This window comes from Bos mutus, chromosome 29 (genome assembly GCF_027580195.1).
Source record: "Bos mutus isolate GX-2022 chromosome 29, NWIPB_WYAK_1.1, whole genome shotgun sequence".
In the NCBI taxonomy this organism is placed as follows: Eukaryota; Metazoa; Chordata; class Mammalia; order Artiodactyla; family Bovidae; genus Bos; species Bos mutus.
Genome location: NC_091645.1, coordinates 11,110,115 through 11,122,618, shown reverse-complemented (window position 1 = coordinate 11,122,618; position 12,504 = coordinate 11,110,115). Strand labels below are relative to the sequence as shown.

Here is a 12,504-nt window from a genome sequence, read left to right as displayed (position 1 = left end):
ACTGTAAATGAAATAAAGTTAATGCTAGTTGTTATTTGTTTGAATTCGTATTTGCAAACAGGCCTTTATAACTATTAGATTTTTTCCTTGGAAGATTAAGAGTAACAAAACCTCATGTTCTTTCGACATGAATCACCAATTTTTCACCATAGATTGTTTATAAAAATCTTGTTGGTAGTAACTAGTTAATATCAGTGATCAGAAATGTGGTCACCCATTCACACAGAAACGCAACAGAACATTCTAAGTTTGAATTCTCACTGACCTTCAGGTTGATATTGTGCTATAATCGTCACCGTCTGTCCAGCCCCCTTCAGCGCTGCAGCAGCCTGTTCATGGGATGCTCCACGAAGGTCAATGCCGTTCACCTGAAAGAGAGGAAGCCAGAGAATTTTGGCACTTTGTAAGGCATGTTATTCTGATGTGTGCTCTGTTGCTCAGTCGTGTCTGACTCTTTGCGACCCCATGGACAGTAGCCCGCCAGGCTCCTCTGTCCACCGTATTTTCCAGGATAGATTACTACAGCAGGTTGTCATTTCCTACTCCAGAGGATCCTCCCAATCCAGGTAGACAGAGGGAAAAAATTTTCCCAGAGAGGCTGTTTAAGATGATGTTACCTGCCTCAAAACCCTTCATGTCCTACCCAGGCATTGGAATGCTAACTTAGCAAATTTCCTGCTCTTGATAACTTTAGTTAGCAGAGATGTGGAATTCTACCCAGGGCGTTTGTGCCATGGTCTGAGTGGGTTGAAAGTTTTGTCCACCTAACTCCATTAAGATTTTAGTGTGTGCATTTAATATGCTTCTATGAGTTTTGTGGATTTCTGGGATAGATAGGAGCCTTCAAAATTAGAAGGAAAATGGGTTAATAAAGAAAGATACATGTAATATATGTAGACAAGTATGTGCTGACAGAATAATACATTCATATGAGATTCTGGGGGAGACTGTGTGGAATGGGGCTGGCCGCCTGCCAAATCCCCCCGTTTGGTTATATGCCTCATCCTGTCATCCTGAGCCTGGTTAGACAGCTCTGAGCCTTGTTCCAGAATAAACTCAACTGTCCCATTTCTTACGTATGATCCCAGAATGAATTGTGACAAAATGAAATAGAGAATTCCGGGAGTTTATGTTGCTCTTACTAACTCCCATTTTGGGACCCATGCCAAAAGAGAAACAGAGCATTTGAAAAATAAGCACAAAACTCTGCTGAGAGGGGAAAAAAAAATCACTCAAGTCAAATTTAATGAGAGGCAGAAGCTAAAATCTTTCTTGAATCAATTCAGTCTAAGCCAACACAATATAATTACTAAGTGCTTTCCAACGTCGGGGCTCTGTGACTGCCCCGATAGGGGGACGGAGGATGGGAAACAAAGGTGAACAAGACAAGCCCCTAAGAAGCTTTTCTTCTTCAACTGAACACACGGTAAGTCCAGTTTTCTAACCTACCCAGCTGATATTAAAATTCTGTTTCCTTTAACTTATAGGGAAGATGGCTAGGGACCATGAAGAAGAATAAAAGAACTGCTCGGCCCATGTACACATAAAATAGAGAATGTTTTCACTTCTCATCAGTCTTCTTTGACAATGAAGGGGTCATGACTGGGGGGTGGCCACTGTGTTTCCCTATCAGGCCTGGAACATCTGTAATCTTTAATCTCACATGCTGGTCTTCTCATAATAACTTTGTTAAAGTCTCCTTACTCACTTTTACAAATTGCCTGGTTTTCTATTCTGGCGAAAGCATTGATTGGCTTTCTGTGCTTACTGAGAGCATCATTGACGCGGTTACACTGGGAAGTGTATTGAGTGAGACTGGGCCTGGCTGGACCATTCTCCTCTAGCTGACGGACTGTCATTATCACCCCTCTGAGCCTCAATTCTCACCTGCTTCACGGGGAAGGGACTGTGAGGCTCAAGCCTCTCTGAACCATAAAATTTCAGATTTAATCCTTATATAATGACATTCATTTCAGAGACTGTCCAGGCATTGATGAGTCAGAAGTATTAACTCAGAGAGCTGAAAGAGAAAAAGTAATCTGATCTTGGCTCCTACCTACAGGAATCGGAATGTACAAGCTTCAAGGGCCAAATGATCTCTTCTTTTGTCAAACAATTAGGGTTAACTTTTTATTAAAAAATAATATATGATCATGGTAATGAATTCTTATATTTTAGAAAGGTATAAAAAGAAAAGTGAAAAGTCCCCTCACCATTTTCATTTCCAGAGGTAACAACTGTTAGCAGCTTCTTGTGTATGCTTTTTAGAAATCTGCTATATGCATGTGCAAGTGTGTGGCTTTAACTCTATTTGGTTTTGTCTAGGTTTTAATTGGAGAAGGCAATGGCACCCCACTCCAGTACTCTTGCCTGGAGAATCCCATGGACAGAGGAGCCTGGTGGGCTGCAGTCCATGGGGTCGCTGTGAGTCGGACACGACTGATCGACTTCACTTTCACTTTTCACTTTCATGCACTGGAGAAGGAAATGGCAACCCACTCCAGTGTTCTTGCCTGGAGAATCCCAGGGACGGAGGAGCCTGGTGGGCTGCCGTCTATGGGGTCACACAGAGTCGGACACGACTGAAGCGACTTAGCAGCAGCAGCAGCAGCAGCAGCAGGTTTTAATACATTATTGACTTTCTGTTTAAATGGACAGGATCATATTAAATATATAATTCTATAACTTGTTTTTGTTTAGTTTTTCATTTAACAATATATCTTGGACATCACTCATATCAGTTCATATTGTCTTACCTTTAAGTGGGAGCCTGTATGCCATGGTGTGGATGTACCAGTAATTTTTTAGTAGGATCCCTACTGGGGTGGCTAAGGCTGTGTCTAGCTTTTTGCTACTACAAATACTTAGGAAGGTGTTTCCGAAGGATAAATACCTGGAAATACACTTTCTAAGCTAAAAGGTATATGCATTATTTGTTTCTTTTAGTTTGCTCTTGTATACTTAAAAAATATGTGTTTACTAAGCAAACAGAAACTAATAATGAAGAAAACACAAACAGGCCATAATCTCATTGGCCAGATAATGTATTGAAATGAAATATATAATTAATATTTTACAGTCAGCCCTTCATATCTGTGGGTTGTGCACTGGCAAATTCAACTCACCTCAGATTGAAAATATTTTTAAAAATTTCCAGAAAGTTCCAAAGAGCAAAACTTGAATTTGCTATATACCTGGCAACTATTTACATTGTATTAGGTTTCATAAGTAATCTGCTGCTGCTGCTGCTAAGTCACTTCAGTTGTGTCCGACTCTGTGCGACCCCATAGATGGCAGCCCACCAGGCTCCCCCATCCCTGGGATTCTCCAGGCAAGAACACTGGTGTGGGTTGCCATTTCCTTCTCCAATGCATGAAGGTGAGAAGTGAAAGTGAGGTCACTCAGTTGTGTCCAACCCTCAGCGACCCCATGGGACTGCAGCCTACCAGGCTTCTCCACCCATGGGATTTTCCAGGCAAGAGTACTGGAGTGGGGTGCCATTGCCTTCTCCGCATTAGTAATCTAGAGATAATTTAAAGTATATGGGAGGATGTGAATAGATTACATGCAATTACTATACGATTTTAAATAAAGGACTTAATCGTTTGTAGATTTTGGTATCTGTGGGGTTTGGGGATGAGGACTGTCCCTGGAACAACTGAGGGACAACTGTATGTTCATAATGCACATACATGAAAATTAAAGCAATATAAAATTTTATTTTTAAAAATAAAATTTAAAAAATTTATTTTTTAGAACGCTTCCCCTACCTCTTATTATCCTTGCCAAAGGTACCATATGGATGGCTTCTTGTATCCACTACCAATTATTTCTGTTATGAATATAATCAGGTTCATACAATTATAAATAATTTTACACAAAAGATAATATTTTATATATTGCTTTATACTTTGTTTTCTTCCATTTACTAACGTATCTTGGAGGTATGTTGAAGTTATATATTTTTTATATTGAAGTATAGTTGACTTACAATATTATATGTTTCAGGGGTACTGCATAGTGATCCAATATTTTCATAAATTATACTCCACTTAAAGTTATTATAAAATAATGACTGTATTTCCCTGTGCAATACAATTTATCTTCCTTGTTTATCTATTTTATACATAGTAGTTTGTATCTCTTAATCCCCAGAGTATTTTTCATTCGTATATTATACATTATCTCATTCTTTTTAATAGCTGTGGAAGGTTCTATTAGTCAGTGTAAAACAATTTATTTTACCAGGGCACAGTTGTTGGATGCTTAGGTTGCTTTACTATTTTTCTATCACAAACAGAAGGATAAAGGGTATTAGGGTTACATTCTGATAGCTATTGCCAAGTTGTCTCCAAGAATATATACTCCCACAAAAGGTACATGGTTGGCTACTTCCTCACACTCTTGTAAAAACTGCTCATACCCCAACATTTGACTGTGGTTATTCTGATAGGTCGGAGAAGGCAATGGCACCCGACTCCAGTACTCTTGCCTGGAAAATCCCATGGACGGCGGAGCCTGGTAGGCTGCAGTCCATGGGGTCGCTAAGAATCGGACACGACTGAGCGACTTCACTTTCACTTTTCACTTTCATGCATTGGAGAAGGAAATGGCAACCCACTCCAGTGTTCTTGCCTAGAGAATCCCGGGGACGGGGGAGCCTGGTGGGCTGCTGTCTCTGGGGTCGCACAGAGTCGGACACGACTGAAGCGACTTAGCAGCAGCAGCAGCATTCTGATAGGTAAACAATTATATTTTTAAATTTTATATTTCTTCACTTATGAGGTTAAACATCTTTTCATATGTTCATTGGTTATTTAAATTTCCTTTTGTATAAAACACTTGCTCATTTATGTTGCCTTTTTTTCATTGTTTGGATAGCTTACACTTTAAAAAATTTATCTGCATATTAAGAATTTTAAAAAAAGAATATTAGTTCTTCATCTCAGATAACTATTGCAAATATTCTTACTAGTTTTGTGTTTGTATTATTTATTATTGTATTTTAAATATTTAAACTTTTCCCTTGTCTTCTATTTCTTGCCAAACTGAAGTTTAAAATGTGTTACATAGTCACATTATTTTTTCCTTTTTAGCTTTTGAGCTTTGTAATATATCTTCCCTTCTCTGCTATATATTAAACAAATTATCCATGTTTTCTTCTAGTAAAACCCAGGTTTAATTTTTAGCTATTTAATCTTTGATCTACTAGAATATATTTTAGTATTTGATGTGCGAACCAGGCAAACAAACCTTTTTTTGAGACCTTTCCTTTACAGCATCAGACTTCTACATCTTCCAGGATTCTAACCATCCTGTGAAATTTTCTCAGTTAGTACACTAAGGAGGCATGAAAAAATGGGAAGGAAAAAGGGATTTGGAGTCAGAACTAGGTTTGAATCCTGAGTCCACCATTTGTAGGTAAGTAACTTGGGAAAGTCATTTAACTTCTTTAAACCTCAGCATCCTTACGTGCAAAATGGATATAATACCTGCCTATCAGGACTGTCACATGTAGTAAATGAGACAATAATTGTTGAGCCCCTAACATAGAGGCTAGCACAAATTGGCATTAAGGAAGTAGTATCTATTATGCTGTGTTTTTCTTTAAAGAACTGTGATTATAAGTGAGGAAATAAAATCTAATGGAAACTAATGAATAAATAATATAATGTATGGGTTACTTCATGGTTTTCCTTTCTTTTTCTTCTTTTTTAAAAAAACGTAGAATTTCAGAGGCTTCCCTGGTGGCTCAGTGGTAAAGAATCCTCCTGCCGATGCAGGAGACACGGGTTTGATCCCTGGTCTGGAAAGATCTCACATGCCACACAGCAACTAAGCCTGTATGCCACAAGTATGGAGCCTGTGCCCTAGAACCTGGGAACCACAGCTGTTGAGCCCATGTGAACAATTACTGAAGCCCATGTGCCCTAGAGCCCATGCTGCACAAGAGAAACCCCCACAGTGGGAAGCCTGCACACCCCAGCTGGAAAGTAGTCCCTGCTTCCACAACTAGAGAGAAGCCCGCACAGCAGTGAAGACCCGGCACAGCCAAACAAACAAACCACGTAGTAGATGCAATCCTCAGGTTTGGGGAAAAGGTACTAACTAAAGGAACACAGCATTTCAGCACTGGAAGAGGTGCTCATCCATCCCATGCTTACACATTAGAAACGGTCTCCACAGGGGGATGAACCTGCCCCAAGTCCTGTCAGAGTTAGCACAGCTTAGCAACAATCCAGTTTCCCTTGCCTAGCCCAGACTTCTTTCCACCGTAGCAGGTGTAACTTATGATGTGCGTGTGTTTGTTTTCCACTAGGTGAGTAATAATCAAATCCTATGTGATGATTACATTCATCCTGGACATAATTCTCACTTGTAAAGCATTTGATGCTGCTGTTGTTCAGTTCAGTTCAGTCGCTCAGTCGTGTGCAACTCTGCGACCCCATGGACTGCAGCACGCCAGGCCTCCTTGTCCATCACCAACTCCTGGAGTTTACTCAAACTCATGTCCATTGAGTCGGTGATGCCATCCAACAGCCTCATCCTCTGTCGTCCCCTTCTCTTCCCGCCTTCAATATTCCCCAGCATCAGGGTCTTTTCCAATGAGTCAGTTCTTCGCATCAGGTGGCCAAAGTATTGGAGTTTCAGCTTATGCATCAGTTCTTTCAATGAATATTCAGGACTGATTTCCTTTAGGCAGTCCAAGGGACTCTCAAGAATCTTCTCCAACACCACAGTTGAAAAGCATCAATTCTTCGGTGCTCAGCTTTCTTTATAGTCCAATTCTCGCATCCATATATGACTACTGGAAAAAACCATAGCTTTGACTAGATGGATCTTTGTTGGCAAAGTAATGTCTCTGCTTTTTAATATGCTGTCTAGGTCGGTCATAACTTTTCTTCCAAGGAGTAAGTGTCTTTTAATTTCATGGCTGCAGTCACCATCTGCAATGATTTTGGAGCTGAAAAAAATAAAGTCTCTCACTGTTTTCACTGTTTCCCCATCTGTTTGCCAAGAAGTGATGGTATCAGATGCCATGATCTTTGTTTTCTGAATGTTGAACTTTTTCACTCTCCTCTTTCACTTTCATCAAGAGGCTCCTTGGTTCTTCTTCGCTTTCTGCTAAAGAGTGGTGTCATCTGCATATCTGACATTATTGATATTTCTCCCAGAAGTCCTGATTCCAGCTTGTGCTTCATCCATCCCAGTGATTCTCATGATGTACTCTGTATATAAGTTAAATAAGCAGGGTGACAATATAGAGCCTTGACGTACTCCTGTCCCGATTTGGAACCAGTTCTGTTGTTCCATGTCCAGTTCTAACTGTTGCTTCTTGACCTGCATACAGATTTCTCAAGAGGCAGGTAAGGTGGTCTGGTATCCCCATATCTTTGAGAATTTTCCACAGTTTGTTGTGATCCACACAGTCAAAGGCTTTGGCATAGTCGATAAAGGAGAAGTAGATGTTTTTCTGGAACTCTCTTGCTTTTTTGATAATCCAGCGGATGTTGGCAATTTGATCTCTGGTTCCTCTGCCTTTTCTAAAACCAGCTTGAACATCTGGAAGTTCATAGTTCATGTATTGCTGAAGCCTGGCTTGGAGAATTTTGAGCATTACTTTGCAAGTGTGTGAGATGAGTGCAATTGTGTGGTAGTTTGAACATTCTTTGGCATTGCCTTTCTTTGGAACTGGAATGAAAACTGACCTTTTCCAGTCCTGTGGCCACTGCTGAGTTTTCCAAATTGGCTGGCATATTGAGTGCAGCACTTTCACAGCATCATCTTTCAGGATTTGAAATAGCTCAACTGGAATTCCATCACCTCCACTAGCTTTGTTTGTAGTGATGCTTCCTAAAGCCCACTTAACTTCACATTCCAGGATGTCTGGCTCTAGGTGAGTGATCACACCATTGTGGTTATCTGGGTCATGAAGATCTTTTTTGTATAATTCTTCTGTATTCTTGCCACCTCTTCTTAATTTCTTCTGCTTCTGTTAGGTCCATACCATTTCTATCCTTTATTGTGCCCATCTTTGCATGAAATGTTCCCTTGGTATCTCTAATTTTCTTGAAGAGATCTCTAGTCTCTGTTACCCTGCTGCTGTTACCCTTAGCAATACCACATTGCCTGTGTCCCTGTGGATTTTCCTCAAGGTTTTAGCAAACATGCTTCCTCCAATCATCAAGCTTTTCAAGGTCACTTTGATTCTTATTTCTGTCTCTGAGGTTTGACTTTGTATTAGTAATCTTTGCTCAAATAACATTTTCAGAGGCATTCAAAAACAATTTACATTATTGGTATGACATTTTAAAATACCAAGTGTGACACAGCCTCACATATTTATTATTTCTATTTTCCTACTCCAGTTTTAATTTTCTCTTCTCAAAGCATGGACTGGGAAATTAGATGTCATTCATTTTTATAGAGATTAAAATGATAATCATTGATAACAGCATCAAGCAAGCTCATATATATATGAGATATTTATATATTATCTTGTTTAATTCTCAGGAGGCTGGGATTATTTTTCCAACTTAACAAATAATAAAACAGAGCTCAAAGAGAAGCACTAACTTGTTCAAAGTTAAATAGTTGAAAGAGGTTAAGGATTTAAAACAGACTACCTAAAACTCTTGAACTCTTAACTACCAGTTCCTACTGTTTTCCTTTAATAACCTGTCCATTTCTGGGGATCTGTGCCTACAAGATTCCAGTTCTGAAACTTGACGTTCAAGCTTCCTGAGACAGAAGCACATAACTGGGTGTGGCTGGTTCACTCTACAGGAGTCCCAACAACCTCATTTTGACATTGTTGTTCAGTCCCTGAGTCTTGTCTGACTCTTTGCTGCCCCATGGACTGCAGCCTGCTAGGCTTCCATGTCCGTCACTATCTCCTGGAGTTTGCTCAAATTCATGTCCATTGAGTTGGTGATGCCATCCAACTATCTCATCTTCTGTTGCTCCTTCTCCTGCTCTCAATCTTTCCCACATCAAGGTCTTCTCCAATGAGTCGGCTTGTTGCATCAGGTGGCCAAAATATTGAAGCTTCAACATCAGTCCTTCCAACTGGAAGGTGAATTCTGATGCTGAAGCTGCTCAGCCTTCTTTATGGTCCAACTCTCATATTCATACATGACTACTGGAAAAACCATAGCTTTGACTATATGGAGCTTGAGCTTCAGCATCAGTCCTTCCAGTGAATATTCAGGGATGATTTCCTTTAGGATTGACTGGTTTGATCTCCTTGCAGTCCAAGGGACTCTCAAGAGTCTTCTCCAGCACCACAATTCAAAAGCATAAGTTCTTCAGTGCTCAGCTTTCTTTACTCTCCAACTTTCACATCCATACATGACTACTGGAAAAACCATAGCTTTGACTATATGGACCTTTGTCAGCAAAGTGATGCCTGCTTTTTAATATGCTGTCTAGGTATGGTCCCACTTATAATGACCAGATCATATAAGACAGAAGCAAAATATGTAAGCTAGAAAATTCCACACATTGCCATCTTCTTATCTGTACAACTGTCATTAAATCATAGAAAAAAGTTCTATTTGTTATGATATCTTTTTCATAACTATGTTGGTGATGGATAGAAATTTAATGCTTCTAGTTGATTCAAGCAGTTGTAGGTTTTGTTTGTTTGTTTGTTTGTTTTTTCAGATGATAATGTGAAGGCAAATGTGGACCATATTCAGAGTCAAACTTTTTCTTTCTGTTTTTAAAAGATGAGCACTACTTGCATTTCATCCACAAAGACCACTGGCGTGGGGCTCCATGGAGTCCCTGAATAAGTGATGCAAGGTTTTCCTGAGATATTTATTTCTTAGTATTATACAAAGGATCGTATCAGAATAAGAATTTTAAAAATGGGAAGAGCTTCCGCGACCCTCACGGACCCCTGATGGATGACGTATAGCTTTAAGCTGATTCAACCACATTGTTCTCCCACCACGTTGGCCTTCTTCATTTCTCTGATTCAGGCATTTCTGGACCCCTGCTCATGCTTTTTTTCCTACTGAGAACAAATTTTTTTTATCTCTTCCTGACCCAGGAGACTTCTCCGAGTCCTTAAAGATTCACTCTGTAGAGCTTTTGATCTCTCCATCAAATCTGAGTAAGAGCCTTGCTGAGTATTCTTGGTTGTAGGTTTTCCCCTTTCATCAAATACATTTAAATACATCACGCCACTCCCTCTGGCTAGCAGAGTTTCTGCTGAAAAATCCACTGATAGCCCTGTGCGAAGTCCTTTGTATGTTATTCATTGCTTCCCTTGTTGCTTTTGGGCTTCCAAAAGCAGGTGGTACAGTGGTAAAGAATCCGCCTGTCAATGCAGGAGATGTGGATTCAATCCCTGGGTCGGGAAGATCCCCTGGAGTAGGCAATGGCAACCCACTCCAGTATTCTTGCCTGGGAAATTCCATGGAGTAGAGGAGCTTGGTGGGCTACAGTCCATGGGGTCACAGAGAGTCAGATACACACACACTCACTGTGGCAGGCAGAGCTAGTTCTTGGAGCCTGGCTGCAGGGCCCAGGGATCCTCACACTCATTTAGGATCATTGGTGGGGAGGATGGCCATTTCCTGACACAGTTGGGTATTGGCCCAGTGTGTCCAGAAGGTTGCACTGGCCTGCTAATGGGCAGGGCAGAGCCCAACTGGACCCAAGGTAGGATCTGGCTTGCATTGTGAGATGGTATTTTCTTGCTGTCTGCTGCCCAGCTGGTCTACAGGTTTGTGCAGGCTTCCTGGGCAGGAGGGGCTGGTGCCTGCTTATAGGTTGCTGGGGCTTCCTTGGTGGCTCAGGTTGTAAAGAATCAGCCTGCAAAGCAGGAGACTCAGGTTTGATCCCTGCAATGCAGGAGATGCAGAAGACTCAGATTCAGTCCCTGGAGTGGGAAGGTCCCCTGGAGGAGGAAATGGCAACTCACTCCAGTATTCTTGCCTGGAAAGTCCCATGGACAAAGGAGCCTGGTGGGCTACAGTCCATGGGATTGCAAAGAGTCAGACACAATTTAGCAACTGAGCTCCAGGCACAGGCATGCTGATGGGTGGGGCCTTGTCCTTGCTCAGATAAGTTGTTTGGCCTGAGGCGCCCCAGCACGGACACCTGCAGGCTGTTGGGCAAGGCTGGATCTTGGCACTAATGAGCTGGAGGGAGGCTCCCACCTGGTCCCACCTCCGCCGCACTGATGCCTGGGTGGATGCGCTCCCGAGTATGGCTGCCACGAGCCCCTGGCCCCAAGGAGAGCCGCCCTTCTGCTTTTCAGAGAGACTCTCCAAGACCAGCAGGTAGGTCTGACCCAGGCTCCTATCAAATGACTGTTTTTTCCCTGGGTTCTGGTGTTGCAGGAGATTTTGAGTGTGCCCTTTGAGGATGGAGTCTCTATTTCCCCAGTCCTATGGGGCTCCTGCAGTTAAGCCCCGCTGGCCTTCAAAGCCAAATGCTGTGGGAGAAGGTGAGGGCAGGATGATTTGAGAGAATAGCATTGAAACATGTATATTACCATATGTGAAATAGATGGTCAGTCCAGGTTCGATGCGTGAGACAGGGTGCTCAGGGCCAGTGCACTGGGATGACCCAGAGGGATGGGATGGGGAGGGAGGAGGAAGGGGGGTTCAGGATGGGGGACACATGTACACCCGTGGCTGATTCAAGTTGATGTATGGTGAAAGTCACTACAATATTGTAATTAACCTCCACTTAAATAAATATAAAAAAGCCAAATGCTCTGAGGGCTCGGCCCTTCTGATGCCAGAGGGCACCCCCCGCCCCCCGCCATGCAGGAGAGCCTGCTGTGGGGTTCGGGGCTCTCACTCCTGTGGGAGAACAACAGTATGACTTTTCTCCAGTTTGTGGGTCACCCATGCTGGGGGGTGGTGGGATTTGACTGTATTATGAGTCCCCCACTCCTGCCCCTAAGGTTGTGGTTTCGTCATGTCTTTAGTTGTAGAAAATCTGTTCTCGTAGGTTCCAGTCTTTGTCACTGACGGTTGTTCTGCAGACAGTTGTGGCTTTGTGTGCTCGTGAGAGGAGCGGAGCTCGGGGACTTTTCTGCCCTGCCACCTCTCCTCTAAGAGATGCGCCTGACGGACTTGAGGAATGTGCTTACTTGTGAGCTCCTAAAGGTAGGAGCGTGTTGTGTTAGAACTTTAGTCTCTAGCACGTTGTTGCTAAGTCATGTCTTACTCTTTGCGACCCCATGGACTGCAGCATGCCAGGCCTCCCTGTCCCTCACTATCTCCCGGAGTTTGTGGGTGTGTAATAACTGAAGAGGGGAGTGACTGAATAATCAAGTGAGTGAATACCATATTCTCACTACATTATCTTAGGCAAATAATCAGCCAAGTTGATTTGACACTGGCATCACCCGATGAACTCACTATCTTTCAGGAAAATCCATTTGGGGTCAGATGTAGTGAGCAAAAAAAAAAAGTTCTTTGTGTTGAATCTAAATAATCTTGCTGGTATGTTTCACTTTCTGGTTTTTGTTCTAACCTC

General features: G+C 42.0%; 1 protein-coding gene across 7 annotated transcripts in view; it reads right to left on the bottom strand.

The window, feature by feature from the left end:
- DLG2 (discs large MAGUK scaffold protein 2) overlaps positions 1-12,504 on the bottom strand; it is a 1,083,296-nt gene that overhangs the window by 335,966 nt on the left and 734,826 nt on the right. For all 7 annotated transcript variants that reach the window (XM_070365266.1, XM_070365267.1, XM_070365264.1 and 4 more), the window contains one exon: positions 266-368. In XM_070365266.1, coding sequence (XP_070221367.1) covers positions 266-368 — 103 coding nt within the window. The remainder of the gene's footprint in view (positions 1-265; positions 369-12,504) is intronic.